General features: G+C 40.0%; 6 protein-coding genes across 9 annotated transcripts; 2 read left to right on the top strand and 4 right to left on the bottom strand.

Moving 5' to 3' along the window:
- Positions 1-3,561: 3,561 nt before the first annotated feature.
- On the bottom strand, positions 3,562-4,237 carry Npc2a (Niemann-Pick type C-2a). Its single transcript, XM_017154191.3, has one exon. It carries the CDS (start codon positions 4,124-4,126, stop codon positions 3,680-3,682), a length of 447 nt encoding a protein of 148 aa, XP_017009680.1. The 5' UTR covers positions 4,127-4,237; the 3' UTR covers positions 3,562-3,679.
- A 1,993-nt stretch (positions 4,238-6,230) lies between these two features.
- On the top strand, positions 6,231-10,474 carry Got2 (glutamate oxaloacetate transaminase 2). Of its 3 annotated transcripts, none has more exons than XM_017154313.3 (5): positions 6,231-6,390; positions 8,394-8,553; positions 8,620-8,721; positions 8,789-9,037; positions 9,574-10,474. In XM_017154313.3, exons 1-5 carry the CDS (start codon positions 6,320-6,322, stop codon positions 10,267-10,269), a joined length of 1,278 nt encoding a protein of 425 aa, XP_017009802.2. In that variant the 5' UTR covers positions 6,231-6,319; the 3' UTR covers positions 10,270-10,474. The 3 variants fall into 3 exon arrangements, with proteins under 3 accessions (XP_017009802.2, XP_070067798.1, XP_017009801.3); XM_070211697.1 differs by lacking the exon at positions 6,231-6,390 and adding an exon at positions 7,184-7,351; XM_017154312.3 differs by lacking the exon at positions 6,231-6,390 and adding an exon at positions 7,189-7,346.
- A 138-nt stretch (positions 10,475-10,612) lies between these two features.
- On the bottom strand, positions 10,613-13,385 carry LOC108065999 (uncharacterized protein KIAA2013 homolog). The gene is made up of 5 exons (XM_017154311.3): positions 13,101-13,385; positions 12,563-13,049; positions 11,106-12,038; positions 10,920-11,044; positions 10,613-10,860 (listed from the first exon to the last, which is right to left on the bottom strand). Exons 1-5 carry the CDS (start codon positions 13,285-13,287, stop codon positions 10,673-10,675), a joined length of 1,920 nt encoding a protein of 639 aa, XP_017009800.2. The 5' UTR covers positions 13,288-13,385; the 3' UTR covers positions 10,613-10,672.
- A 133-nt stretch (positions 13,386-13,518) lies between these two features.
- On the bottom strand, positions 13,519-14,403 carry LOC108065940 (adenosine 5'-monophosphoramidase HINT3). Of its 2 annotated transcripts, XM_070211704.1 has the most exons (4): positions 14,017-14,403; positions 13,765-13,955; positions 13,654-13,706; positions 13,519-13,569 (listed from the first exon to the last, which is right to left on the bottom strand). In XM_070211704.1, the coding sequence occupies exons 1-3, from the start codon at positions 14,330-14,332 to the stop codon at positions 13,665-13,667; spliced, it is 549 nt and encodes a 182-aa protein (XP_070067805.1). In that variant the 5' UTR covers positions 14,333-14,403; the 3' UTR covers positions 13,519-13,569; positions 13,654-13,664. The 2 variants fall into 2 exon arrangements, with proteins under 2 accessions (XP_070067805.1, XP_017009695.2); XM_017154206.3 differs by having other exon boundaries at positions 13,519-13,706; positions 14,017-14,402.
- A 788-nt stretch (positions 14,404-15,191) lies between these two features.
- LOC108066007 (BRCA2-interacting transcriptional repressor EMSY) lies at positions 15,192-20,758 on the top strand. The gene is made up of 5 exons (XM_017154324.3): positions 15,192-15,405; positions 15,537-15,711; positions 15,782-16,052; positions 17,123-19,301; positions 19,761-20,758. Exons 1-5 carry the CDS (start codon positions 15,345-15,347, stop codon positions 19,967-19,969), a joined length of 2,895 nt encoding a protein of 964 aa, XP_017009813.2. The 5' UTR covers positions 15,192-15,344; the 3' UTR covers positions 19,970-20,758.
- Positions 20,759-21,138: 380 nt separating this feature from the next.
- On the bottom strand, positions 21,139-22,417 carry Der-1 (derlin 1). The gene is made up of 4 exons (XM_017154193.3): positions 22,063-22,417; positions 21,748-22,002; positions 21,577-21,687; positions 21,139-21,510 (listed from the first exon to the last, which is right to left on the bottom strand). The coding sequence occupies exons 1-4, from the start codon at positions 22,305-22,307 to the stop codon at positions 21,384-21,386; spliced, it is 738 nt and encodes a 245-aa protein (XP_017009682.2). The 5' UTR covers positions 22,308-22,417; the 3' UTR covers positions 21,139-21,383.
- Between the last annotated feature and the right edge of the window lie 3,404 nt (positions 22,418-25,821).

The following is a 25,821-nucleotide window of genomic DNA, read 5'->3' as shown; positions in this document are numbered from 1 at the left end:
AAATGTTCAATTTGGTTTTATTTTGTCATTAATTTATTTAGCCTTCCTATGGAAGCTATTTTATAAAGTCGTCCGATCATTGTTAAATTTAATTCGAAATTCTGAAATATAATAATATTAAAATAGAGTGATATCTCAGAGAAGAAGAGAATACAATATAAGGGATACAAATTATAATGACTAATTTTTGTAGTGTTTCAGGATGTTTAATTTCTTTACTCTTCATCTTCTCATCATCAAGTCATTCTTCTAATTGGGCCAGCTTTGAACTTAAGTTTTCCATCTAGGCCAAGATAATCAAGAAAAATCCTTCAAAGCAATAAGGGCAAGGGAGATATTTCTAACAGCCAATGCAAACTAGCTTAAATAAAAAAGTTTCACATTATTATCGTCATATTGCAGCAATGACATGTGCCATAAACAAATTGCCAACTTTAACAATTAATCAAGCCATTTCGCCCACAGAATTTTAAAGTTTAGACACCACTAAAAGCACTTCAAAACAAAAAATATGAAAACATAATGAAAATAAAAATAAACATAAAGTTGGCAGACTGTCAGCGACAGAAGAAGGGGACACTTACACCCCCCTTTAAAGTGGGGACTCGTAATTAACGGAATTAAATGCTGCAGAGTCAAACAAGAAAACTCGATTTGTGCAGTGACCAAAAAATGACACGGCCAGAACCGGAGTTCGGAATTTATTTACAATGGCAAACCGCATGGCAACGAAAATTGTTCATATAACATTAACATTCGATTGGGGGCGGAAGTTGCATTTTACTTTTAAATGCAGCCAGAGCAGAAATGTTTTTATATTTTTATTCCGCAGACAAAGAGAGATCTCCGCACATGCTGCTATTTATGCAAGAAATTCTGTGCAGACACAGCGGCTTACAAAAGGGAGAGGGTGGATAGTAGGGGGTTGGCGCCCGGTGGGCGGTTAACTCATACGATATGCAACCAGAAGCAGAGATACCAGAAATGCACAGAAAATAAAATTAAATAATAATGCCATTCCAACCAGTCCACATGACCTGTTTAAATAATTTATTTTTGAAAGGAATATTTTATAATAATTGCAATTATAATTGTTTTAATCTATTTTACATAAAGAGTTTAAAATAATGATATTTTAGTGATAAATATTTACCCTTTAAATATTTAAATTTTTGTACTAAAGAAAATAATTTAAAATAACGGAAATATTATTTTAACTTTATTTTGTACGAAGTTCAGAAAATAAAGGAATTTAAATAGTAAAGTTGTACAGCTAAGTTTGTTATTCAGGATATTTACATATATTTATTCCCAAGGATATATTATTCTTTTAGTGTACCCACATCCGCCTACATTTCTTTTCATTTCCCATTTTTATTCTTCCTGCCGCCCCTTTCTACTCAGCACCGCCCATTGCCACCCACTTTTGCATGCAGCGTTGTGTCAAGTTTTTAAACGTCAGCTGTGTCTACAGATGGGTTAAGGGGGCTGCTAGGCGTCGCATCGGTGGGTTAAGAGGATGGACTCGGGGCTTGGCCCACATTTCTTTGCAGTTTCGGACTGCCGTGCTTTATGCGGATTCATATGTAAATCAAGTGAAAACATCAGAGGGAGTGGACTTTTTTTTTTCTTACAGAACTGACTTGCAGAAGTCCTAACCGGAAGCTGAAATTTAATGACATTGGCTATGTTTTTTTTTAATTTTGTCTCGATTTTGGTAAATTTTTTATCATTATGTTATGTAATTCTTAAATTAAGGATGCTTAATTTTATTAGTTTATTTTTTAAATAATTTAATTCATATTCATAAATTTGGCATTATTATTATTTGAAAAATTACACAAAAATATTTTTAAAAATACACTAAACCGTAAAAGGCCAACAAGAAAATCTGGCATATCAAAATCATCAATCCTTAAGTTATACTGGCATTTATATGCACATAAGCCGGATCAAACTATCTCAAAGACCACAAAAAATGAACTCTCGAAACGGAATCCCAAATCCAAAACCAAATCCGACACCGAATCAGAGTCGGAATTGCATTTCCAGCGACTCGTGGCGCAAAGTGAATGTAATAAAGCGATTTCTTTGCTTAAATATCCCCGTGCTAGCGCACTGCGGATAATTCTATCTGATGCACCACCCACTATAGCCCCTCTTACCCCCCTTTTCACCACCCCCTCCCCCTGTATTATTTGCATATGGCCATATGGCTTGCGAATTTGTGTGTGTGTATGAGTGTGTTTTGGCTGAAAAAGGAATGGAAATTGAGAAAACGAAATGGAAAGCTCTGCTGCAGTTGATTTGTGTTTTTACTTGGTTTCAGCTGCTACCCCTAGAACCTCCCCGAAAAACCCACCCCACCCTCCGCTATTTTGCGATATTTCAGTTGTTTTTGGCGTCTTATCAGGCTATTCTTTGTTCGGAAGAACGGAGAACAGAAAATGAGAATAGCAATGCGAACTCTAGACCGTAATCGAAACCGAAACCAAAACACTGATGAGCATTGTTTTCGATTCCGATAGAGCCGCTTACTCATTATCTTCGGCATGACAGTTGAGTATGAGCACGTCAGCTGAAGGAGCTGAGAAAACAATGTAGTTGGTATGACTACTGAAAAAAGAGAGAAAAGATAAGTCAGCGAGTCGAGTTTCAGGATTGCATTATAATGTCACAAGGCAAACCTGCAATTTCTGAACCAAGTCAACTTATCAAATCAAGACAATTTATTTTATTTCATAATTACTAGAAGGTATTTGTCAATTTATTGCATTATTATTAATTTTTTTTTATTTATATCTCAATATTACCTCAGTTGAATTCCATAAGATTTAGATAAGATATTCGGATAACAAATATTGCTTCAGCTTTATTGATTTTCAATCTTATTTCTCTCAGTGCACTTAATTTTCCCACTGATATCAACTTATCTTTTGCACAAAGAAAACAGTAGATTATTTTATTTTACGATTGCGGGACAATTGACTTTTTTGAAGAATGAAACCCCATTGATAAATATAAAAAAATTGTTTAAAATTTGTATTTAAAAATACAATTTTTTTATACTAAGGGTAATAGATTTTCTGTTCTTCGCCTGTTAACAGAAGTCATTGAAGAAACAGTTTTCTGTGATTTATCTCTTTATTTTTCCGCCTTTGTCTCATTTTCATCAAAGCGGAAGATGCAATCAAGGCAAACAAAAGGAAATAATAATAAAAAAAAAGGCCTACAAAAAGAGCGACTCAAGACCCGCACAACAGATTATCTTAAATTGGTTTACAATAAGAGAGAAAAATCTGAACTTGAGGCTTCCGCTCAGAGATTGCATATAAGATTACTCATTCATCAACTCTCCCTAGGATTTTGAGCTTATTTTTATAAAATCTTTGAGGAAATAATAATAACTAAGTTGCACAATATAAACAATTAATTCAGAAAAGCTGCTTTATGAATAGAAAATAACTTGACCTGGGTCTTTTGATACTCAGTCTAGTTTTAGGGGGTTAGATCCTAACTATAGTTAGGAAATCTTAAATATTCCGAATTTCAAACTATTCGTTTAAGTTTAAATTTCTTTATTTTAAATTAGATTACAATGGAGAGGGAAAACCGAAGCGCTCTTCGCGCTCTCTCTTCAGAATTTCGAGGTTAAATTAGAGGGTTCCCGCTGAATGGCCTACTGAATTTTAGCGGGAATCTCAACGCAGATGATGTCCGCACCATCCTGATCCTGCAGCTCCCACTTGACGAGAACCGAGACCTTGGGATAGGATTTCAGGACCGGCAAGGTGGCCGTATAGCGATAGGACTCCTCCTTCTCGAGGGGGCACTTCAGTCCGCTGTCCACACAGGCATCCGGATTTGCCAGCGGGAAGGGCATCTCGATGCCCAGGACCTTTCCATGGACCACCGTCTTCACTGCTGTGGCCTCCTCGGCCAGAGCGAAATCGATGGAGAAGCTGACCGTGGTGTTCCTCTTGAGGATGCACTCCGCCTTGGTGGTGTCACATCCCTCGATGGCCACCCTCGTGAACTTGCCCGTCTTCGATCCGCAATCGCTGAACTCCAGGGCTCCCGCACAGGCCACCAGAACAGCACAGGCAATTACCGCGTACCTCAGCATTTTCCTCCAGTTAATTGAATTACAAGGTAAATAAATCAGACGGGGACTGTTCCGTTGGCTATCGCCTATTTCTGCCTTTTCACAGCGCTACGAATCTACTAAATCTGGAGAGAGGCCGAAGACAAGTCAAAGCTTCTTCGAGAACTAAAAACAGCTGCGCGCGACGATTCATAAGTGAAAAGCTTTCTCCCCCGATTTCAAATGGTGGCACCAACTATCGGTTAAGGAGTGTATATATTTTCAAGACTTTAAAATAACTTGGGATAATATTTATACAAACAAAAACAATAGATTGATAAATCTAACCAATAAAATAGTAAACCCAACCCATCAACGAACGAAATTTTACCAATAAAATAGTTACTCTCACAACAACAAAAAAACAACACACATGACCCAGAGCAAATACAAAATAAACAGAAATATTTTTATTAGTAGTACCTTTTCTGTAGTTACTTAGCTTACTTAGTTACTTAATTTTACCAATCCATTTTTAACAAAGTAATATAATAGATATAATCTTCCCTCAAGTAAATAGAACTTGTTTTTTTTATTTTTTTATCATAGTGTTAAAGATTATTTTTTGAGGAATATTTACTGAACTGGAAAAATCTTTTCTGTACTGAAAATATTTTTTTATTTTTATTTATCTATTACCTACTTTTCATTTAAACATTTTTAAATTTTTTTAAAAATTACTTACGTTTATTATTTATTGGAAATAAAACTTGACTAATAGAATCGTTCATTATGGTTCATCTAAAAAAAGCAAATATGTATTAAATTGTTTAAGACCTCTTAGGGCCGGTTTCTCGAGTGCCGGCTAACATTTCTCGAACAGAGAAAGTCCCTGCTAAGGCATTTTGGCTTTCTCGAGCATCAATGTGAGAGCTAACTTTGACAGGGACTCGGAGTCCCTGTTAAGCGTTTTCGACTCGATAGAATGACAGCTGATTTCCCAAAGCCAACTAAGAAGAAGAAACGAAATCACAGCTGACTTTTCCTTTGAATTATACCCAAACAGCTGATGAAATAATCGAAGCACGCCATTTTTTGCGCTTGACAGCACAATTCTGTGCGTTAACAGCACTCTGTAATTGTTTCTCGTTCAGATAAATTAAAGCAGTCGAGAAAGCGGATTTGCTTTTACGAACAGTTTATCTAGTCTTTAAGTTTTTCGAACAGATAGCTATCAGGGACTTTGACAGGGACTCGAGAAACCGGCCCTTAGTAACTTAAAACAAGAGAGAACGCTATAGTCGGGTTGTTGTCCCGACTATCTAATACCCGTCACTCAGCTAAAGGGAGTGCGAACGCTGTGTCGGGTTGGTGTCCCGACTAATAATCGTAACTCAGCTAAAGGGAGTGCGAGGGAGATAGATATATAATTTTTGATTGCGTATAACTTTTTAATGAATGGTCCGATTTGAAAAATGTCTTCTACATTTCGATAGGTATAAATATACACAACAAAATTGCATTTATACTTCTCGGAAATCTTTAAAGATGTGGGCGCAGGACCCATTTTAAAATCGTTAGTGGGCGATTGTGGGCGTTAGAGGGGGCGTGGCGCTCGGCTAAAATAAACTTGCGCTGCGTAGGAAGCCAAAGAATATGTGTGGGAAATCTCAACCTTCTAGCTTTTGTAGTTTCTGAGATCTCAGCGTTCATACAGACGGACAGACAGACAGACAGACAGACAGACAGACAGACAGACGGACAGACGGACAGACGGACAGACGGACATGGCTAGATCGACTCGGCTAGTGACCCTGATCAAGAATATATATACTTTATGGGGTCGGAAACGCTTCCTTTTAGCTGTTACATACTTTTGCACGAATCTAGTATACCCTTTTACTCTACGAGTAACGGGTATAATTAGTATAAGATATTTGTAATTCAAAATTTTAGCTAAAATATTTCCATCTAAAATTAATGCCACGATATCTTTTTGAAACCAGCGACATAAGGTTTTTTATGGCTAGAGTGGGAGCTCTGGAAAGCTTTTCACCCTTTCACCCCCGCCACCATGCGATAATATATCGAAGGCAGACCGGCAAAAGCTTTAGCTTATTGTGTTTGCCGCATTTCGCTTTGCTTTAGTATTCTCTTGAGGCCAGCTGCGATTGGATTGGCAACGATTTTTGCAATTAAATAAAAAGATAGTACAACTACTTAGTGCATTTAACAATGTCGCAGATCTGTAAGCGCGGTTTGTTGATCAGCAACCGATTGGCGCCCGTCGCCGCCCTCCGCTGCAAGTGAGTAGGGGCGAAAGAGAGGGCGATAGACCGGGGGAAAGGGACGGCAGGCCGCTGAACACGTTGCAGATGCAGCGGTGTCATTTGCCAAGGTCATTGCAGTTGCCGGTCGAATTGCGCTTATTTGTGTTTGTTTTCTCCATTACTGCATAATTTGTTTGTCCTTGCGAATTTGTTCGCCGTTTTTTAGCGTTATACTATATCTTTCTCTGGATTTATTGTTATATCAGCGCAGGGGCTTTGTATATTTCATCATCATTCTCATTGCGAAAATCTAAAACAATGATATCCACTGCTTCCAGCTGTTTTTATCTTTCGCGCTAATATTTGCATATGATTTGGGTTCGGTACTATACTATATAGACTAATTTTCCAATTACGTATGAACGTGTATTTATTTTTAAAGCCAATTTTATGACGCTCCATGCTATTTTTTGCCAATTTCTTTCCGCTCGGGAGAACATTTTGAAACCACATGATGAATAGGTTAGAAGATAACGACTTCCAAATGCGGTACAGGAAGTTAGAAAATTAAATATTAAATGTAGTAAATGTATTTAATATTTTATTGTGATTACAAAATTAAATATTAAATGTAGTAAATGTATTTAATATTTTAGTGTGTTTACAAAATTAAATATTAAATGTAGTAAATGTATTTAATATTCTAGTGTGATTAGAAAATTTTAAAATTATTTTTAAAGAAGAGTTTTATAAGTAAAATCTTAAAATTAGGTTAGCTTTGTTGTATCTTAAAGAATCAGCCATGAAAAAATCCTCAGAAATCATTTTTAAATCAAAATTTTTAGTTTTGTTTGAAACAAAATTTGTTCTTACCTCCACATGACCATCCAAATTTGTAACGCTATGAACAGAAGCATTTTGATGACGCTGAAGGATATTGTTCATGTGTGGTCCAACGACCCCGGGCAGCGGACATGGCGGGCGAAAAGAGCGTAGGGTATTCGTGGTCATATCACGCTTATGTCGCGTGCTTTGATTTCCATTTTATGGAGCTACTTCTTTCGTTATAAGGCGGCTTGTTTTATCGAACTGCAGAAGGTTCCCATTCCCAATAGAAATCAAACAAATCAGTTCCGAATACAGGTGGCAGCTAATTGAAAGAGTTTAATTAAGTTTGATATTTCCACGATTTATTACCGCTCGGAATAATAAGAAAGAGACTCGGGAAGCCGGCTACGTCAGCAAACAATCATCGACCTTATCGCTGACGTAGGCTTTAATGGATCTATATTGTGTGTTCTGTAAATCGTCGACCGAGTTCCCATAATAACATGTTTACAGCTGATAAGGGGTGGGCTTTCTCAGACTCCCCTGTCCAGGGGGTTTAAGGTGGTGCGTTGCCACACTCAGAAAATGAATCGCCCTGAATTTTAGAAATCCGCCTATGGATTTGCTTCACTGGCGATTTTTTTCTTTAAAATAAAAAAATTTTCTACTGGTAAAGAAAATGTTCTTCAAATTAATCAAAATTTATTAAATTCAAGAAATATTCCAGAAATATAGAAAAAAATCGCCAGTAAAGCAAATCCATAGGCGATTTTCTAAAATTTTTTTTTGAGTGCAGTGGGTGCGAACTCCAAGAAAACCTCCAGATGACTTTCAAACTTTAGTCACGAAACCGAAATGATAAATGATAGCCACAAGTGGCAGACGTGGATGAGATAACCCACTAAGCAGTTTTCTAATCTTACCAATTAAATTTAAACCAGATAAGAACAGCATGGGGTGTACTTTTTATAAGGGGGGTTAAAGGTTGATAGGACGGAAATGCAGATTGGTCATAAAAAGTAGAAAATCAGAAAAAAACGTTATAAATTTTTAACCTTTTGGTATTCCTAATTTTTAATCATTCCTTTGATAAATCAAACAATAAAAACACTTGAAACTTTATAACCTTGAATATTTAATGTTGTTCAAGGTTAAAACTTTTAATAACTACATTTTTATAAAACTAATTTTCTTTTCTTTATTTTTCCTAGATCAACATGGTTCTCTGAGGTGCAAATGGGTCCTCCTGATGCCATTTTGGGCGTCACAGAGGCCTTCAAGAAGGACAAGAACCCGAAGAAGATCAACTTGGGCGCTGGCGCCTATCGTGATGACAACACTCAGCCCTTTGTGCTGCCAAGTGTTAGGGAGGTGGGTTTAGATTTAGATATAGGTTAGCCCATTAATTTTACTAAATTAAATATTTTTTAATATCAGGCTGAGAAGCGAGTACTGAGCCGTAATTTGGACAAGGAATACGCCACTATTATTGGACTGCCCGAGTTCTACAACAAGGCCATCGAACTGGCTTTGGGCACGGTAATTATAGATTGTATAACTATAAAATATCTCTTATAATAATCACTAAAATCCACTGTCATTCCAGGGTTCCAAGCGTCTGGCGGCCAAGCACAATGTGACCGCCCAGTCGATCAGTGGAACCGGCGCTCTGCGCATCGGAGCCGCCTTCCTGGCCAAATTCTGGAAGGGCAACCGCGAGATCTACATCCCATCGCCATCGTGGGGCAACCATGTGGCCATTTTCGAGCACGCCGGTCTGCCGGTGAATAGGTATCGCTACTACAACAAGGACACCTGCGCCTTGGACTTTGCAGGACTGATCGAGGATCTGAAGGTGAGAAACGGGTATAAGTACACCCAAAAAAAAATCGATATGAAACGCAAAACGATTTTACAGTATGTAATATCAATTTTAACTTGATATGGTGTAAATTTGATATGGTCGAAATGAGTATTTCATGTAAAAACGATATGGGTTTTGCTTAACCAGAAATTTACATGCACATATAGATTTTACGGCGACATTCTTTTTTTTTTGTGTACTATTAATACTAAAAATACTTGACCCAATGAAACGCAGATCGATTTTACATTATGTTATATCAATTTAAACTTGATATGGGGTAAATTTGATATGGTCGAAATGAGTATTTCATGTAAAAACGATATGGATTTTGCATAACCAGAAATTTACATGCACATAAAGATCGATTTTACATTATTTAATATCAATTCGAACTTGATATGGTCGAAATGAGTATTTCATGTAAAAACGATATGGGTTTTGCATAGCCAGAAATTTATATTATTTTATTATATATTATATTATATTGATACTAAAAAAATACTTACCCCTATGATTTCTTACAGAAAATCCCCGAGAAAAGCATCGTTCTGCTGCACGCCTGCGCCCACAACCCCACGGGAGTCGATCCCACTTTGGAGCAGTGGCGCGAGATCTCGCAGGTGGTGAAGAAGCGCAACCTGTACCCCTTCATCGACATGGCCTACCAGGGATTCGCCACCGGCGACATCGATCGCGATGCCCAGGCGGTTCGCACCTTCGAGGCCGATGGCCATGACTTCTGTTTGGCCCAGAGTTTCGCCAAGAACATGGGTCTGTATGGCGAGCGTGCCGGCGCCTTCACTGTTCTGTGCTCCGATGAAGAGGAGGCCGGGCGTGTGATGTCCCAGGTGAAGATCCTCATCCGTGGCCTGTACTCCAATCCCCCTGTTCATGGAGCCCGGATTGCCGCCGAGATCCTCAACAACGAGGATCTGCGCGCCCAGTGGCTGAAGGATGTCAAGCTGATGGCCGACCGCATCATCGATGTGCGCAGCCAGCTGAAGAACAACCTGCTGAAACTGGGCTCCAGCCAGAACTGGGACCACATCGTCAACCAAATCGGCATGTTCTGCTTCACTGGTTTGAAGCCCGAGCAGGTCCAGAAGCTGATCAAGGAGCACAGCGTCTATCTGACCAACGATGGACGCGTTTCGATGGCGGGAGTCACCAGCAAGAATGTGGAGTACCTGGCCGAGAGCATACACAAGGTCACCAAGTAGAAAGTCACCGGTGGAGATCGAAGTAGAGATGGAGTTTCAGTAGTACCTTCTTAGCGGCACCTGTACGAATTTTGCAGCACCAACGAAATCAAGAACTCTAGTTAAACCAATGCATTTTGCACACTCTCTATCTATATCTCTGTATATAAGCTAAATGATCTGCCTTTTTGAAAGTAAAGCATTTTAAATGATAGAAAATATACAAGTATGTAATTATTTCGAGGAGAAATATGAGATATAAACAAATATTTGGTTAATTACAGTCATGGAAAGTGTTAGTTAATCAAATTAGTATTAAATCGGACCACACTTACGCTACTAACAAAAGTATAAAAGCTTGCAGTTAATTTTTCATTTAGATAATCATATTTTACTAGCATCCAATTTTTATTTACAACTAGGATCACGGTTTGTTATAACGATATCTTAACTTATCGCTCGGTTCGCAGTACTCCTTGATAATGAGCTTGCACAGGAATATGTGGAATACTATGATTATTGCACACACGGAAACCCAGAAAAGCGTAGGCAGTCCACCCAATTGGTGGCCATGCCGATGCAGGGCGATCAAATGCTGCTCATGGGCGGGAGCTGCAAATAGAGATCAAAATAATTAGAGAACGATCTTCTTTACTGATCAAATAACTCACCTTCTACCACTTCCTTTACATGAATGGCATGATGCAGCTCTTCCATGTGCTGCTTGTCCTCGGTTATGTATAATATTGCTGTCAGAGGTTCAGTCAATTTAACTGGGAATTGTCGTCGATTTGGCCTAAAAAATAGAAAGATTTTTTATATAAAGCACTTAAGGATTGCTTATATATTAAATTTACGTTAGCAGCACGGGCTCATCCAGGCAGCCGCCATCGCAGGCATAGTAACTCCTGTCCGAGCGATCCAGCGCCACATTGATCACCGCCTTGTTGTCATCCTTCACAATTATGGTGACATTGACATGGGTTTTATTGCCGTAGTTGAGGCGGCGGAAGTGAAAGTCCCTGTGCAGAAACTTTGGATGGATATTGCACTCCAGGTGCTGATTGCTAAAGCGAAAGCTGCCGAAGCTGAGGACCATTCCTTGGATGACGCCCGAGGCTCCAGCTCGTATGAGATTGTGGCAGCCTTGCTTCTCCAACGTCAGCATCCACGATGTAACTAGGGAATTGAGCTGCTGCAGATTTGACATCTCACGCCAGAGATTCTCCGCCTGCAGGGTGTGATACGAATCGTAGCAACCTTCGGCGTAGGTGAGTGCCTTGGCTATATCCTCCTTTTTCGCGGCGCCCGTCTCCTCGAACTCGAAGCTGCGCACCTGCGAGAGAACCGCATACATGGTGGCATTGATGCGGTCGCCATTCAAGCTGTTCTCCGCCTTGGAGGTGCTTATCGTAAAGCCAGTGGCCCACAAATCCGTCCACACGTCGATGTGCTCCTGCCGGTAGGTGTTTATGCTGCTAAGGGATCCCGGATTCGAGGCCTTTGAGCCCAGTTTCTGCAGCAGCTTGACCATCGCCTGGGTGGCCTGCTGTTCGGTCGCCTCGCTGATGCCTTTTACTTGGGCTTCCGGCACTGGTTTCGAGTACTGCACTGCTAAAGGATACACTATTCTAACTGTTCCTCGCTTCCTCAGCTGCAGCTTGGAGTCCAACTGGGGTTTTACAATGCTTATTACAATGGTTTTACTGGGAGTTTCCGGCTGAGGCTGCACCAAGCCTGTGAGAACCTCCAGCTCGGTGTAGGTAAAGACTCCAACGGAGATGGGTTCACTAAAACGGGGTTAAAATACAAGTTATTCAATTTTTGTTTTATCATAGTATGCCATGAAATTTCAGATTTGTTTAATTCTATTAATTCTTTCTTTTTAATTCTATAATTCAATTCTATGTGCAATAAATTGAAAGTTCTTCTAATTCATTTCGAATTGAATGAATGAATACTTTTTATGAATTTTTTGAAATTGCCTAATTTTATTTGTGTTTTCTTTTGAGAACAAGAAGTGGAAAATTTTTAACAAATCAATGTTAACTGCATGGTAAATAAAATTCAGGCAGATTTAATCACAAAATTATGGCCCTTTCATTTTCTTAAGAAATTACCGTTTAAATTATTTTGGAATTAATGCCATTCACTCATTCAATTCTATTAAACTCAAAATTCAAATTCATTCAATTCTATTAAACTGAAAATTCTAATTAACTCATTCATATAAAACAAAAAATTCAAAATAATTCATTGAATCCATTCATTCATGGCTCAAATTTTGAGCTTTAGTTAAAGGATTAATCCCAACCTGAGGGCCACTGTTCGCCGGGTGAGCTTCTGCAGATTGACGCGTGGCATGATTAGCTCGATGTCCTCCAAGAGGTTCCTCGTATTCGTGATCTGCACCTCCTGCATGAAGATATTCGGCTGCGTGCGATGGGCGTAGTAGGTGTACGAAACAAAGTAGCCGGCGAAGCACTGGAATCGATGGACCATCCCCGTCAAATACTCCACTACGGTGGCCTCTTTTTCACCAGCCAAACCAGGTGCAGCTCCTCCCGAAACGGAAACCAGCGGCTGGAAGCGAATGGGCAGCTGCATGGCCCGGCCATGCTTGATGTTCAGGAAGGCGTCGTGGGCAATCTCCAGGCCCAGATAGCCGTTGCCCACGTAGGGCGTGAAATCGCGTTCGCCGGCCAATTTTCCCGGTGACACGTGACGAATGTTGGCATCGAACTCGGAGTTGGGCAGAAAGAAGGGCGTCAGCCGGTCGTCCATGCACATGCTGTGGGGATCTGCAAGATATATAGTGGTTAAACCTGGACTTTAAGGCGGAGCTCACTCACCCTTCGGTTCGGGGGCACTGAGAAAGATATAGCGAAAGATCGGCGGAATCATGTAGAAGACCACACAAACGCAGAGGAGCAGGAGGAACAGGCGGCGGTAGGAGGACATGGTGCCCTCCGCCAGGCGCTTCAGGCGACGCATCACGTCGCCGGCGTCGAATTTGCTTTTCGCTGAGCGGAACAACATTTTCCAGCAGTAATTTCGGGCCCGGAAAATGTCGGAAAATTTAAATACATTTCAGACCATTATTTCCCAGTGAATGGCAGTTCCTATAGCGATGGCACAACTGTTGGCCCGTGAAATCGATATTTATCAAATCGATTGAGAACTTTTGATACCCTAGGTTTTTATTTTGAAAAATACTTATTAATGACAAAGTTTTATAACAAATTATATAGATTTATTAAGTCGCTCTGCTTTGTAAATTTGTACAGTCCTTTATTTGCTACCTGAGGTTTTTTTTTATCACTGGGGAGAATCAGTCACAGGTAAACAGTTTTCGTTCAACTCTTAATTTAATATTGCATTATAAAAATAAAACCTTTCCCATACCTCTACCCTTATCACAGTTCCCGGTCCTCCAAATCACGTACTGCGTCCCCGGACTAGAAATAAACAATGCCAATTAGTTGATAAGAAAGGTAAACAGATGGTTTATCCAACCTTTATGAACCAGAATGAGGACATAAAGTTGATCTTGTTCCAGAAACTCATATCGGAGCGAGGAAAAATGCCATGCAGATGAAGGTGGTGAACCGATATAAAGGGCGGCAAATGGAAACCAATAGTTGCCTCCTCGGGATCTATGTTCTTTGACCTTAGAAACACCTTCATTCCCGCCTCCATACGTTGCACTGGGGATACAATAAATGATCGTTATTATGCATACTAATCAACTGAAACGTGGCTTCTTACCCAATCCCAAATGGGATCTGTTGAGAGATCTGAAGCTTTCAAAGTGCTCCTTCGGAATCGCCAGGTAATGATGCTTGGCTGCAGGATATTTGTCCTTGAAGATCACATATTCATCGGTTTCCACCTCCAAAACTGGCGGAGGTCCTTGGCGATGGTGGGCAAAATCGCAGAAGAAACAGTCGCGAACCTCTGATGATAGCCTTTCTCCCTTGCCTCCAAAATTGTAGATCGATACCAAAATTATGAGGCCCAGACCAGCCAGGCCGGCTATATACAGTCGTCTCCTTTTCATAAAGTGTTCTGGCAGTAAAATCATAGTATCTTACGTTTATTTCTACGAAAAACTGATTAAAGATCGGTTTTGATTTTGGAGTGGAGTTGGGTAAACTGTTGATAAATTGAGCAAACACCTAAGCGGGGTATTAACCCTTTACCCTTCGAACGGTCTCATGTGCCATTCCAATGGAGTTGTTCAAATATATGGCGGGAAATAAAATTTTTTAATAAAAATAAAACACTACAGAAAAAATAACACAATATGTTGATACATTATCTATTAATTGTTTTTAATTAAATAAAAACCCTTTCACTAATGACTATTTTATTGAAGTCACCGTTTTCAGTCACTGATCTTTGATTTTCTTTCTGTCAAATCTTTTAATGTTAATATGTATTCTTAATATAGATAACGCATTTATATTTAAGTTAAATAAATCATCCATGACAGTTTTTGTTCTATTTTATTTTAATAATTCTTATGTATATAAATAAAGTCACGAGATGCAGTCACTGCTTTTGCTTCGCTGTGAATGGCATAATATATAATAAATAGAGGTGGGGAAATATTGATTAACAAAACATCGATGTTTAAAAATATGAAGATTTAAACTAATTTTTCTATTATGTTTAGGGGTCTTAAAAAAATGTTACTATTGAAGCGGAAATCATGAATGAGGGCAATTTCGTTTAAATAAAACTTAAATTGTTCATAAATATACCGCCAGAAAACTAGTAAACTAATAAAATTTCTAAAAATAAAGTTAGTTTAGACAGCTGTTTATTGCGTTATCTATATAAATATGAATATTTATATTAATAAAATTAAAAAAACATCGATGACTTCCAGCCAATCATCGCCTGCCACCGATACCTATCGAATCATTCGATGTTGGCATCGGTGCTGCTCCACCTCTAATTTAAGCATCCATCCAACCATTTATCCGTATTTCTTGAATTAGCGCCTCAATCCAGCCTTGGCCGAAGCTCAAGCAGCCTGAAAAGCAAGGGATCGCCGCCGGCCAGGGACACCAATCAAGGGAAGAGTCGGGATGTGGCCGCAAACGCTGGAAATGTCGCGGGACGAGTGCCGAGGCATGCTGCGTCGACTGGGTGAGAGCTGAGAAATGGTCCACGAAACTCTGGCCGCTTCCGGGGGCTTCCGAGGACTGCCCCCGGGCTTCTAGCCCACAGCCAACTAACCCGAATCCTCATCTTTACGTACGTTTTCGTTTCCGCCCCAGAACTCGAGTCCTATTCGCATGTGGTGAGCGTTTTTCGCGCCCAAGGAGCGCTGAGTGAAACCAAGGCGAAACTGCTGGAGGAGCTGCGCCAGCACTTCCACATCAGCCAGGAGCGCCACCGGGCGGAGGTGCGCAGGGCGGCCAACGACGAGCAGCTCTGCACGATAGCCGAAAAGTGAGCATCCATCCGGGGCAGCTGAAAAACCCTTCCAAAAAACTCTATATCTATGTTTATTCGCCTTTAGTGTTTGTGGTCCCAACACCTGGCAGGAATGGTCTCGCGAGGGACGACGTCCCTATCCGCTGCTACCGAGGATTAGTCCACAAACGGCGCTGAGCATCGTGGCCAACGATCTGGCGGCCAAAGTATCTGAGGAAAATGCCAAATTGGCTGCTCCGGCAGAGACGGCCATGCATTTCGGAGAAGCCCTCGTGGAGCAGGCCTCGCTGATGAGCCTGAAATATCCTCGGAGCGGCAGGCAGCAGGATCCCGCCCTGGTGATCTTGGAGGAGCCGGTGAGTTACATAATCCATCTGTGGGTATTAATTTTTCTCTTGCCTGCGGGCGAAAGCAAAGGTGCAGACTGTACCTGCGGTGAAAATCTAGTGGGTGGCATTGGTTTTACTCAATGCTGAAAAGTTTCCCAAGAGATAATCCGTGTATAAATATAATACTATGTGATTAAATTGATTTAAAAAGGAGGTAAAAGAATATAATTTTCCTAATTGTAAGTAAAATCTCCCAATTAAACCCCTTCCAATAGGAATTTCATGATCCAATCAGAACTAATTTAGACGGGAAACCAGAAATGGATTTTTCTTAATATTGTTTACAAAATTTACATTTTCGTTTGCACTTTTTATTTGTTTTCTTACGTTTTTCTAATATATTTTTGCTAATCAGCCATTTAACTTTAACTGCCATTAACAGAAAAACAGTGAGTATCTGTTAACTTCGCTGTTAACAATCTGTTATCGATAGAGGGTGAACATTCCCTGCCGTTCAAATCGAATTTTGAATGGGATTATATAACATGGGAAAAACTAAAACATTTAAAAAATGTTATTTAAAAATGTTTGAATGAAAATTTTAAGAAAATATTATTTAAAAATGTTTGAATTTAAAATTTTAGGAAAATATATAATTTTACATACTGTTTACATACTTTTTTCCTACAGAAAACTTTTAATGATTTAGGTTTCCATTAAATTAATTTTTTTTATAACCGTTGAAAAAACTAAAATACTTAAAAAAATATTTGAATTAAATTTTTAAGAAAATATATAATTTTTTTTTATTTTATTGCTTACATACTTTTTTCCTACAGAACACTTTTTATTATTTAGGTTTCCATTTTTTTTATAACCGTAAGTAAAACTAAAACATTTAAAAAATGTTATTTAAAAATGCTTGAATTAAAATCTTAAGAAAATACATTTTTTTTTTTTAAATTTTATTGTTTACATACTTCTTTTCTACAGAAAACATTTTATTATTTAGGTTTTCATTAAAATCATTTTTTTATAGCCGTTTTTCAATAAAAAATTATTTAATTTAATTTTAATAATAAAATTATTTTTTCCAGTTCAAAGTACCCGATGTGCCCAACGAGGTGAAGAAAATGACGCAGAAGCGCAAGGAGAACGAGAGCGGAGTGGAGGGCAAGCCGAACAAGAAGCGGCACATGCAGCAGCCACATCTGCAGGTTCCCCAGGCTCCACAGCAGCAGGCGCAGCAGCTGAGTCCATCCTCGAATCCGGCAAATGAAGAGGGAGAATCCGTGCCCGCGGAGAAGCGACTCACTCCTCGCACCCTTCAGCAGCGCTACTTCTATCAGCAGCAGATGAAGCACAAGCAGCGGCTGGCCAGCAAACGGAATCTGGCCAACAGCCTGGGCTCTCCCTCCTCCTCCGCCGGCCAGTCGGGAAATCCCCTGGGCGGCAGGAATGCACCATCCTCAGGGGGCGAATCCTCGCCAGGCAAGCGAATAGCTGCTCCCGCGAAGAGCGGGCGACGGGCGCAGAAGCAACTGCAGCAACAGCAGCAACAGAAGTTGCAGCCGCACCAGCAACAGAAAGTATTAATGCAATCGCCGGAGACGCCGGTGCCCAATCATCTGGTGGTGCAGCCGCATGTGGAATATGTGCTGGATGAGGCACTCAAAACGCTGGCGGCCAGCACGCCGCCCACGCCCACAGCCACGCCCCCCTACACTTTCCTCAACGATCTGAGACCCCTGGTGACGCTAAAGCCACTTAAGCCCGTAAAACCCATGGTCTATGGGCCGCAAAGTGGATCGGGAGCCACCGAAATCGGTTCGCCCACAACGCCGGGCTCTCGAGGCTTCGCCAATTCGCCGATAGTTTTCAAGGAGAAGCTGCAGGCTTCACCGGTGCAGGTGCAGAATCAAAGTACGCCTGTAAAGGATGCGCAGCCTTCTGCCGTTACTACGCCCACTCCCATTTCCACCGCCAATCTTCCGCTGGCCCCGCAGATCATCAGCGTGCAACAGATCCCGGCGCCGCCAATGGGCGCCAAACTGACCAGTTCCACAACTCCAACGTTGCTGCCGCCGGGCTCTAAAATCACGCCCAAGAAGTTCAATCTCCTGGAGGGCGATGCCAAACCCAAGACTTTGCCCAGCTCGGCGGTTCGTCTGCTACCTTACACCGAACCCATTGGAGGTCCTTTATCGCCGCTGAAGGATTCGCGGGTCACTCCATTGAGCAGCGCCTCCACAGTTAATATAATCAAGAATATACCGGCTAGCAGCTTGAACAACACGCTGATTACGCCGCTGCCCTCAGCGGGAACCACAAATCTCTTTAGAGCAAAGGTTACGACTCCTCAAATTAAGGGAGCAGTGAGTTCTGCTGGAGGAGCAGCCGCATCAGGAGCTGCTCCACAAATCCTAGGCAACATAAAGCTGACCAGCAGCTCAGGAGGAGCAGCAACCATTAAACAGGTTCCCAGCAGCGCCCTGCGAAACATCAAGATTTGCTCACCCAACGGCAAGGTGTTCCTGCAGCCTGGCAAGCTGCCAGCTGGAAGCATCATTCACAAGCTGAACAACACAAGCAGCACCACCACTTCCACAGCTGTTTCGCCCACAAATCAGCCGGCGAGAGAGCAGCAGAGGATCAGCATACAGAAGATGCAGATCCTTCAACCTGCCAATGCAAGTGGGAATAATAGTCCTAGTCCCACCAGCAGCACAGCAACCACCGCAACCACCAAGCAAACCAGCAGCAAACCCACCACGCTGACCTTCGCCACTGCGGGCGGTGGTAAGAACAACCTGGTCTTCCTGCCGGCGAGTGCGGCGAGTGGAATGAGGGCGCTCACTCTGGCCACCACCACCAGCAAGCCCAAGTCCAATGTGCTGGTCATCGGAGCCACCACCTCACCAGCGCCTGCGACTAGTGCTGCATCATCCCCGAATCCTGCAGGAGGAGGAGGCACGAAGCCCAAGCCGAATCAACTGATAACCGAGGACACACCCATCGATATTATAAACATGCCCATCATTGTGGCCGACAATGGCAGCGCCACGGAACTCAATCAGACTTCGGTCAAGAACTCGCCGCTCGTGGTGTTCAATGCCACCGATTGGGAAATGGAGCTTGATCAGGCGGCCACCAAGTCGGCCACGACGCCCTCGAAACAAACGCTAGACGATGTAATAATCGAGGAGGATGAAGACATCGAGGAGGAGATGGAGGAGCGGAACGAGGAGGAAGCTACCATGGACCTGAACAATAGCAGTAAAGTTTTACCCAGAGTTCGGAAAATAACACACACTGTAAAAAACTTCTGTTATTAACATGTTAAATGTCATTGACTTGTGTGTAAAAAATTGTATCCTACATAAGTTAGAAACATAAATAACACACACATGTCATCTGTGTTATTTACACAGCGTGTTTTTTACTCGGCGTGTTTTTAACACAATGAGTTTTTGACATGGTTTCCTAGAGTATAAGAAATGTAATTTTAATTTGGTTTAAAAACACAGTGTGTAAAAAAAAGTCGTGTTAATAACACATTGGTTTTTTTTTAATTTTAACACTTTTGTATTTGACACACATGTCAACAATTTTGTTCACACTGTAAAATACGTTTTTTCATGTTTTTAGCATGTGTGTTAAATTCCGAACCCTGGTTTTACCATAATGAAATGAAAGGGCTTTCGAAACTAATCCTTAATCTTCTATCTTTTCCAGTCATTGAACTGCATCCGGAGGACGAAAGTGCCATCGAGTATGTGGACATGGATTTGGAGCAGCCCATTGAGATCGAGAGCACCAGCAACATATCCCCAGAGACGGCCACCACCACCTTGAAGGCAGCTATCGTCTCGGCATCTCCGCAGCAGCAGCAGCAAAAGAAGCAATTGGAACAGCCACTGGCCACAGGAGCAGCTACCCTTTAGATTGGCTAACCAATCGAGAATTAAGTTACCTTAAAGGATCCCCCATTTCGAGATATTCGAGTGAGAGAACGCACACAGCAGACCCGGTTCGAATTAGATTTAGTTAGTAGTTTAGCGTCAATGTCGAGAGTTTTCCTTTATTACTTTTAATTATCGCAACCCGCAGCCTTGGAGCAAAGTGCAAGATTATCTATGCTAATTTGTGGAGTCTAAGTTAAAGATGAGCGTAAAGTTAAGTTGCCAAATCACACACAACCACCACTGTTTTAAACATATATTATCGTATAGTGAAAAGTATACCCTGGAATTCGTGTTAGTTTAAGTTGAACTCTTTCATTTCACCTTTCATTCAATCCTGCAATTGTCGGAGCCTGGAATCGATCCACCTTTCTCTCCTGTAAATAGGGCAGATGCCCCAGCAGACTTACCTTAATTTTGTATAGCTTGTAAATAGAGTCCACACTTCGCCCCCCGTAAACCCATCATATTTTTGCCTAGCATAATTTCATTGTAGTTTAGTTGCCTAGAATTATCCAGAGTGGAAGCAAAATTGTACACACACAAAAAAAATTCGAGAATCACGCGAGAAAGTGAGAAAATTGTTTAAATGTTCAACTTGAAAGATTTCTTAATTATGTATGAGATTATAGACCCTAGTTGACCCAAACCCAAAACCGAACATGTAAATATCAGATGAATTTCGAAATGCAAACCTAATATCGCATAGTTAAATATACATATGTATAGACACCTAGTTCGGCTAAGAAGAACCACAAATGTTTAGAGGAAACGAAAAGAAAACTCATGCCACACACACACACACAGATGATTAACCTTTAACGATTTATAGATGTTAAGTATTTTATGCGTCGATTTTGTAAATCCAAATCTTAAGAGGAGTGTTGTAACTTTTAGACCAAGCCCCTAAATGAAAAAAAACAAACGGAAACGCCATCAAAAATCTGAGAATTCCTCCTCTCCACAGAAATGAGCAGAAAAGTAAAGAGATGTAATACAAAAATATTGTTGAACGATGCGTGTCGCTGTAAAATTTTTAGCATAGAAATTTTAAACAAAATAAATTTAAATGTAATAAAATATGAGGTGTTTTTATCTATTCTTCCATCGATATTATCGATTTAACCCCCGGAATTACAAAATCTACAACATTCTTTTGTCTTTTTTTAATGGTTATATATGTACAAACATATATCAATATAATTTCATTAATGCACAATGCAATCCTGCCACTTAACATGTTAACTTATTGCTGTTGCCAGAGAATCGAGTGGTGATTGAAAAATAGTTTGAAAAATATGTGTGTTTTTGCTTTGTATAAGAGCTTGGTTAAGAAAAGACGAAAACCAAACCGTAAAAAGGGAATTAGTCTAGGTTCGAGGATCAGTTGTTTGTTTTAATTGCGACCCAAGGTCGTGCCCCGTCCCCAAGGACTTTCGGGTGCCTGTCGCGGTGGTGCTCTGCTCTCGGGCGGCACGCCAAAGCCACCGAAGCCGCCGGAAATGTCCGGCACAAGGCTCTTTCTGCAAGGGGAGAGAAAATATTTTCTTATACCTGCTTTTTACATTACTTAATTCACGTTAACTTACAAAAACTGAGGGGTTTCCAGCAGGGCAGTGCCGCCCAGATCCTGCGAGTACTGGAACTTGAAGAAATAGTACACGTGGCCCACGAAGATGCCCACCAAAGAGGCGAGGGAGCTGGAAGATATTACAAAGATGCAGATAAATCCATAAACATAGCAAATAGCCACCACTTACAAGTGGAAAATGAACTCAAAGGCGGCGAGAACCCAAGGAAGGTACATGGCCTTGAATCTGGTGCCGAACCAGAAGCTCACGGTCACATCCTTGTTCAGCTGGCACCAAATGTAGGTGATGGCCAGGACGAGCATGTCCATGAGGAAGTAGACATTGAAGATCATTCCACCCACATTGGCCAGCACGGCTGAGACGATGAGGAGATATAGATAATCCGCTGGACTACGGCTATACTGATCCTTCTCCAATTTCGAGCTAAGAAACAACAAGATAAAGGTCAAGTTACATGAATAAAAACATATGATATCAACCCACCTGTACTGCACAATAAAAAAGCAGTTGATGAGGAAGTGAAACGCTGTATTTGAAGAGATCGGGAACACGAACAGTGACGTCACACAGCGCCAGAGCTGCAGCTTCCCAAAGACCGCCGATCGGTCCAAATGCAGCCAATGGAGGGGCAGAATATCGAAGCGACAGGCCATACTCAGCACCACGGTGGCCGTCAGCCAGTAACGGGTGAATCGGGGCAGCGAGCGGTACCACACGCCAGCGTCCATTGTGTCGGTTTCTCTGTTTATTTGTGTTTAATTCATAAATTTGTCAGTTTTCACTCCGGATGATTCTGTATTTTTTTGTTTTTGCCCTTGCTTTACGTGTCTTTCCTGAGATGGACCCTGTGGGCCGTTCGTGACTATCGGCTTGGGGTGACCGTACTCTGCACTGCACGCGCTTTCCAGTGAATGTCGCATTCTGCATTTCAATTTTAATTTTCTGAAAATAATTTCTAATTCGTTATCAATATTTGTAAAAAATATCTTTTAGACTTAACTATAAATATTAAATAGAAAATTTAATTATTTGATTTTAACGATGTTTCTAATTCGTTATTAATATTTGTAAAAAATATCTTTTAAATTTAACTATAAATATTAAAAAGAAAATTGAAACGATGTTTCTTAAAATAAATGCATTTAAAAGTAAATAATAATTTAGCAAATAAATAGTTTATAATCACAACTTAATTCAAATGTAAAAACATTTGTAATCAAATAACAACTTCCTTTGTAATATTTCAAGCTTTATATTATTTTTTCCTAGTTCACAACTTTTTCTGCACATTGATAAAGCAAAACCAAAAATTAAGTGTTCTCTCTTTTAATTTATTAAATTAAAATTAAGATTTTTTGTATTAATTTATTTAAGTCTGTAATTATTTGTTCCCTTAGTATCTAAATCTATTGTTTCATTGCTCTAAATAAATACATTCTTATTGATGGATTTAAGCGATTTTTCATCATTATTTTTGGTAATCCCCTTCCACTTTTCACCTTTGATCCCGCAATTTGTGATTTTTTGTGGTAACATTTGTGAGGACTGACAAAGCGGTGGGCAACAACAAAGCGCGCACACACATACTAACACACATGCAGGACACTTAATTCATAACAGAAGAGAGCACACAAATAAATAGCGAAAATTTGTTTTTTGGCAACTTTTTGTGGTATCTTTGTGGAGAAGCCTTTGTTGGGCATCCAAAAAAATGAAATTTTTGGACAGGTAAGAAGCGTGTGCCACTCACTCTCACACATACAGCACACAGGCACACACGAACGCACACGATTGCAATGCAGTGGTGCGAAATTAATGAACTTGGAAATTGTGCGCTTTTCCAATATCCTGAATTCTCGAGTGGACGCCGCTGTGCTGATTAATTTTCAACAAAAAATCCCCAACTGTCACACAGAAGATTATTGAGTTCTCACATTTGCTTGGCTAATTTTTGTGAATTTTTTTTTAACGAAATTATTGCAAGTTGCAACGAAAGTAAAAGCCGGTTTTTGAGCGAAAAAGTAAAGTTCACATTTTTCGAGTGCCGATGCATTTGAATGGCCATTCTATGGGTGTGAGTGAGCTGGCGATAGTTGGTGTGGGTGCCTGTTGAATTTCCAGCGAGAGCGAAAGAGAGATGGCGAGAGAGCAACAGTAACAAAATGTCGAGGCTAATCAACTGTACGTGTGTGTGTGTGTGAGTGAGCGAGGACACACCCACCGATTGGCTATACGAAAATATGGATGCTAGAGCAGTGCGACGCATGCGCTGCCATTTTGTGCGCCGACTGCGCTGCTTCTGGCCATTTGATACGCCCACTAACGGTGTTTCCATGCTCATCATCGAGTTGTGCCACCCATACACACACACCCGCCCCCGAGCACACATATATTGCATACATAGATGGGCTCTATTTACCCACCCGTTGAGCCTTTTGCCCGGGAACTCAAAAAACTCACCTGGATCTCTCGGTCCACCTGGCTCCGTCATTTTGTTGTTGCCGCTGACGTAGGTGCACGGCGAAAAATAGCATAATTATAATACTATATTGAATTTTGGTAAGGAAATTGTACAATGAATATGATGAAAAATATCAAATTGCCATTTATTCTGTTTCGAATTTGTTTTTCAAAGTTGTACCAATCTATTTTCTTTTGTACACACAAAAAAATTTGCTTCGTAAAATTGACCAACAAAGATAGTTACGTAACTATTAAAATAGTTACGTGTATTTTATTTTGCTTTGGGTTTGTGTCTTTGCTAATTGTGTGTATTTTGTTGTTGTGAAATGACAATTTACTTAGTAGAATTGACAATTTTGCTGGTTGGGGCCTGTTTGACAATTATTACAGTTGATTTAACCAAGTTTTTTTTTTGTGTGTAAGATTTACAAATTATGCTTATTTTAAGAGTATTGCAAATATATACATATGGTTGAATTCTTATAAAATTTCTTATAATTTAATGAGAATTGTTGAATAATAAAAAATATAGAGGTATATAAACACTTTTAATTCTGAAAAGGTTTATACGAAATATACGAAATATACACACAAAAAAAAAACTTAGTAAAATCAACTGTAATAATTGTCAAACAGGCCCCAACCAGCAAAATTGTCAATTCTACTAAGTAAATTGTCATTTCACAACAACAAAATACACACAATTAGCAAAGACACAAACCCAAAGCAAAAACAAAATACACGTAACTATTTTAATAGTTACGTAACTATCTTTGTTGGTCAATTTTACCAAGCAATTTTTTTTGTGTGTAGGTTTAAGATTTATTTTTATAATCAAAAATCATAAAACTTTCCACAAATAATCGGTGGTAAAAGTTCGACTATATAATCTTATCCAATTTAATTCCAATTCTTTCAGTGTGCTCGCTCATTTCGTTGCGTTCTATGTAGAGATGGCAAAGTCTCCTCCTCTGCTCCTTCATTGCGTCTTTTATTTAATATTTTATATGCAAACATTTTATCCCTTTTCCAACTTTTGCTGTCGTCTTTTTTGCCTGCCTTGAATTTTGGCTTTTGTCCATTTCAATTGCTGTAATGAATGCCATACATATCTCCTCTCCTTCGTCGTCTTCATCCCCTGCTCCTCTTTCTCCTCTTTCCTCCCTCCGTTGTATTGTTGCAGACACTTGAGGTGTGGAAAATGCAAAAAGTTGATTTCTTGAGCGCTTTGCGGAAAAGTCTCATGGAATAGTTGTCATTATTAAATGGAATCTTTTGCCTGAGGAATTCTGGCAGTTGATGGTTTAATTTCTTAGAAATATTACTGCATTTTCAAATGATTTACAGCTAAATAAAACTCTAAAATGACTTGTAAAAGAAGTGTGTAATTCAATATTATTGAAGGACAAAACATTTGTTAATAATATTTGTCTCATCTTTTTGAGTGTCTTCAAAATCATTTTTAATACTGATCTAAAAAAAATAAAATCGTAAAAATCAATCTGAATACATCAAGCCTTAACTTCTTATAAATGAACATAAATAGTACCTGGAGAGAATCAGGACCTTTTCAGATCGTTTCTCAAAGTGGAGAAATACGAGATCGCTTGCCAATTGTGAATTCTCATCGTGTTTTCGTTACGCATGGGAATTTCGTGCAGGCTTTTGACATTTGCCTTGCATCTAATTACTGTAATTATTTGATTAAAAAATCTCCCAGGGTGCCCAATCGTTTCACCTTTTCTCTTTCACCCTGCCCTCTTTCTCCCTCCCTCTTTC

Source organism: Drosophila takahashii, chromosome 2L (assembly GCF_030179915.1).
Source record: "Drosophila takahashii strain IR98-3 E-12201 chromosome 2L, DtakHiC1v2, whole genome shotgun sequence".
Classification (NCBI taxonomy): domain Eukaryota; kingdom Metazoa; phylum Arthropoda; class Insecta; order Diptera; family Drosophilidae; genus Drosophila; species Drosophila takahashii.
The sequence above is the reverse complement of the archived record's forward strand: the minus strand, read 5'-3'. Positions and strand labels throughout refer to the sequence as shown.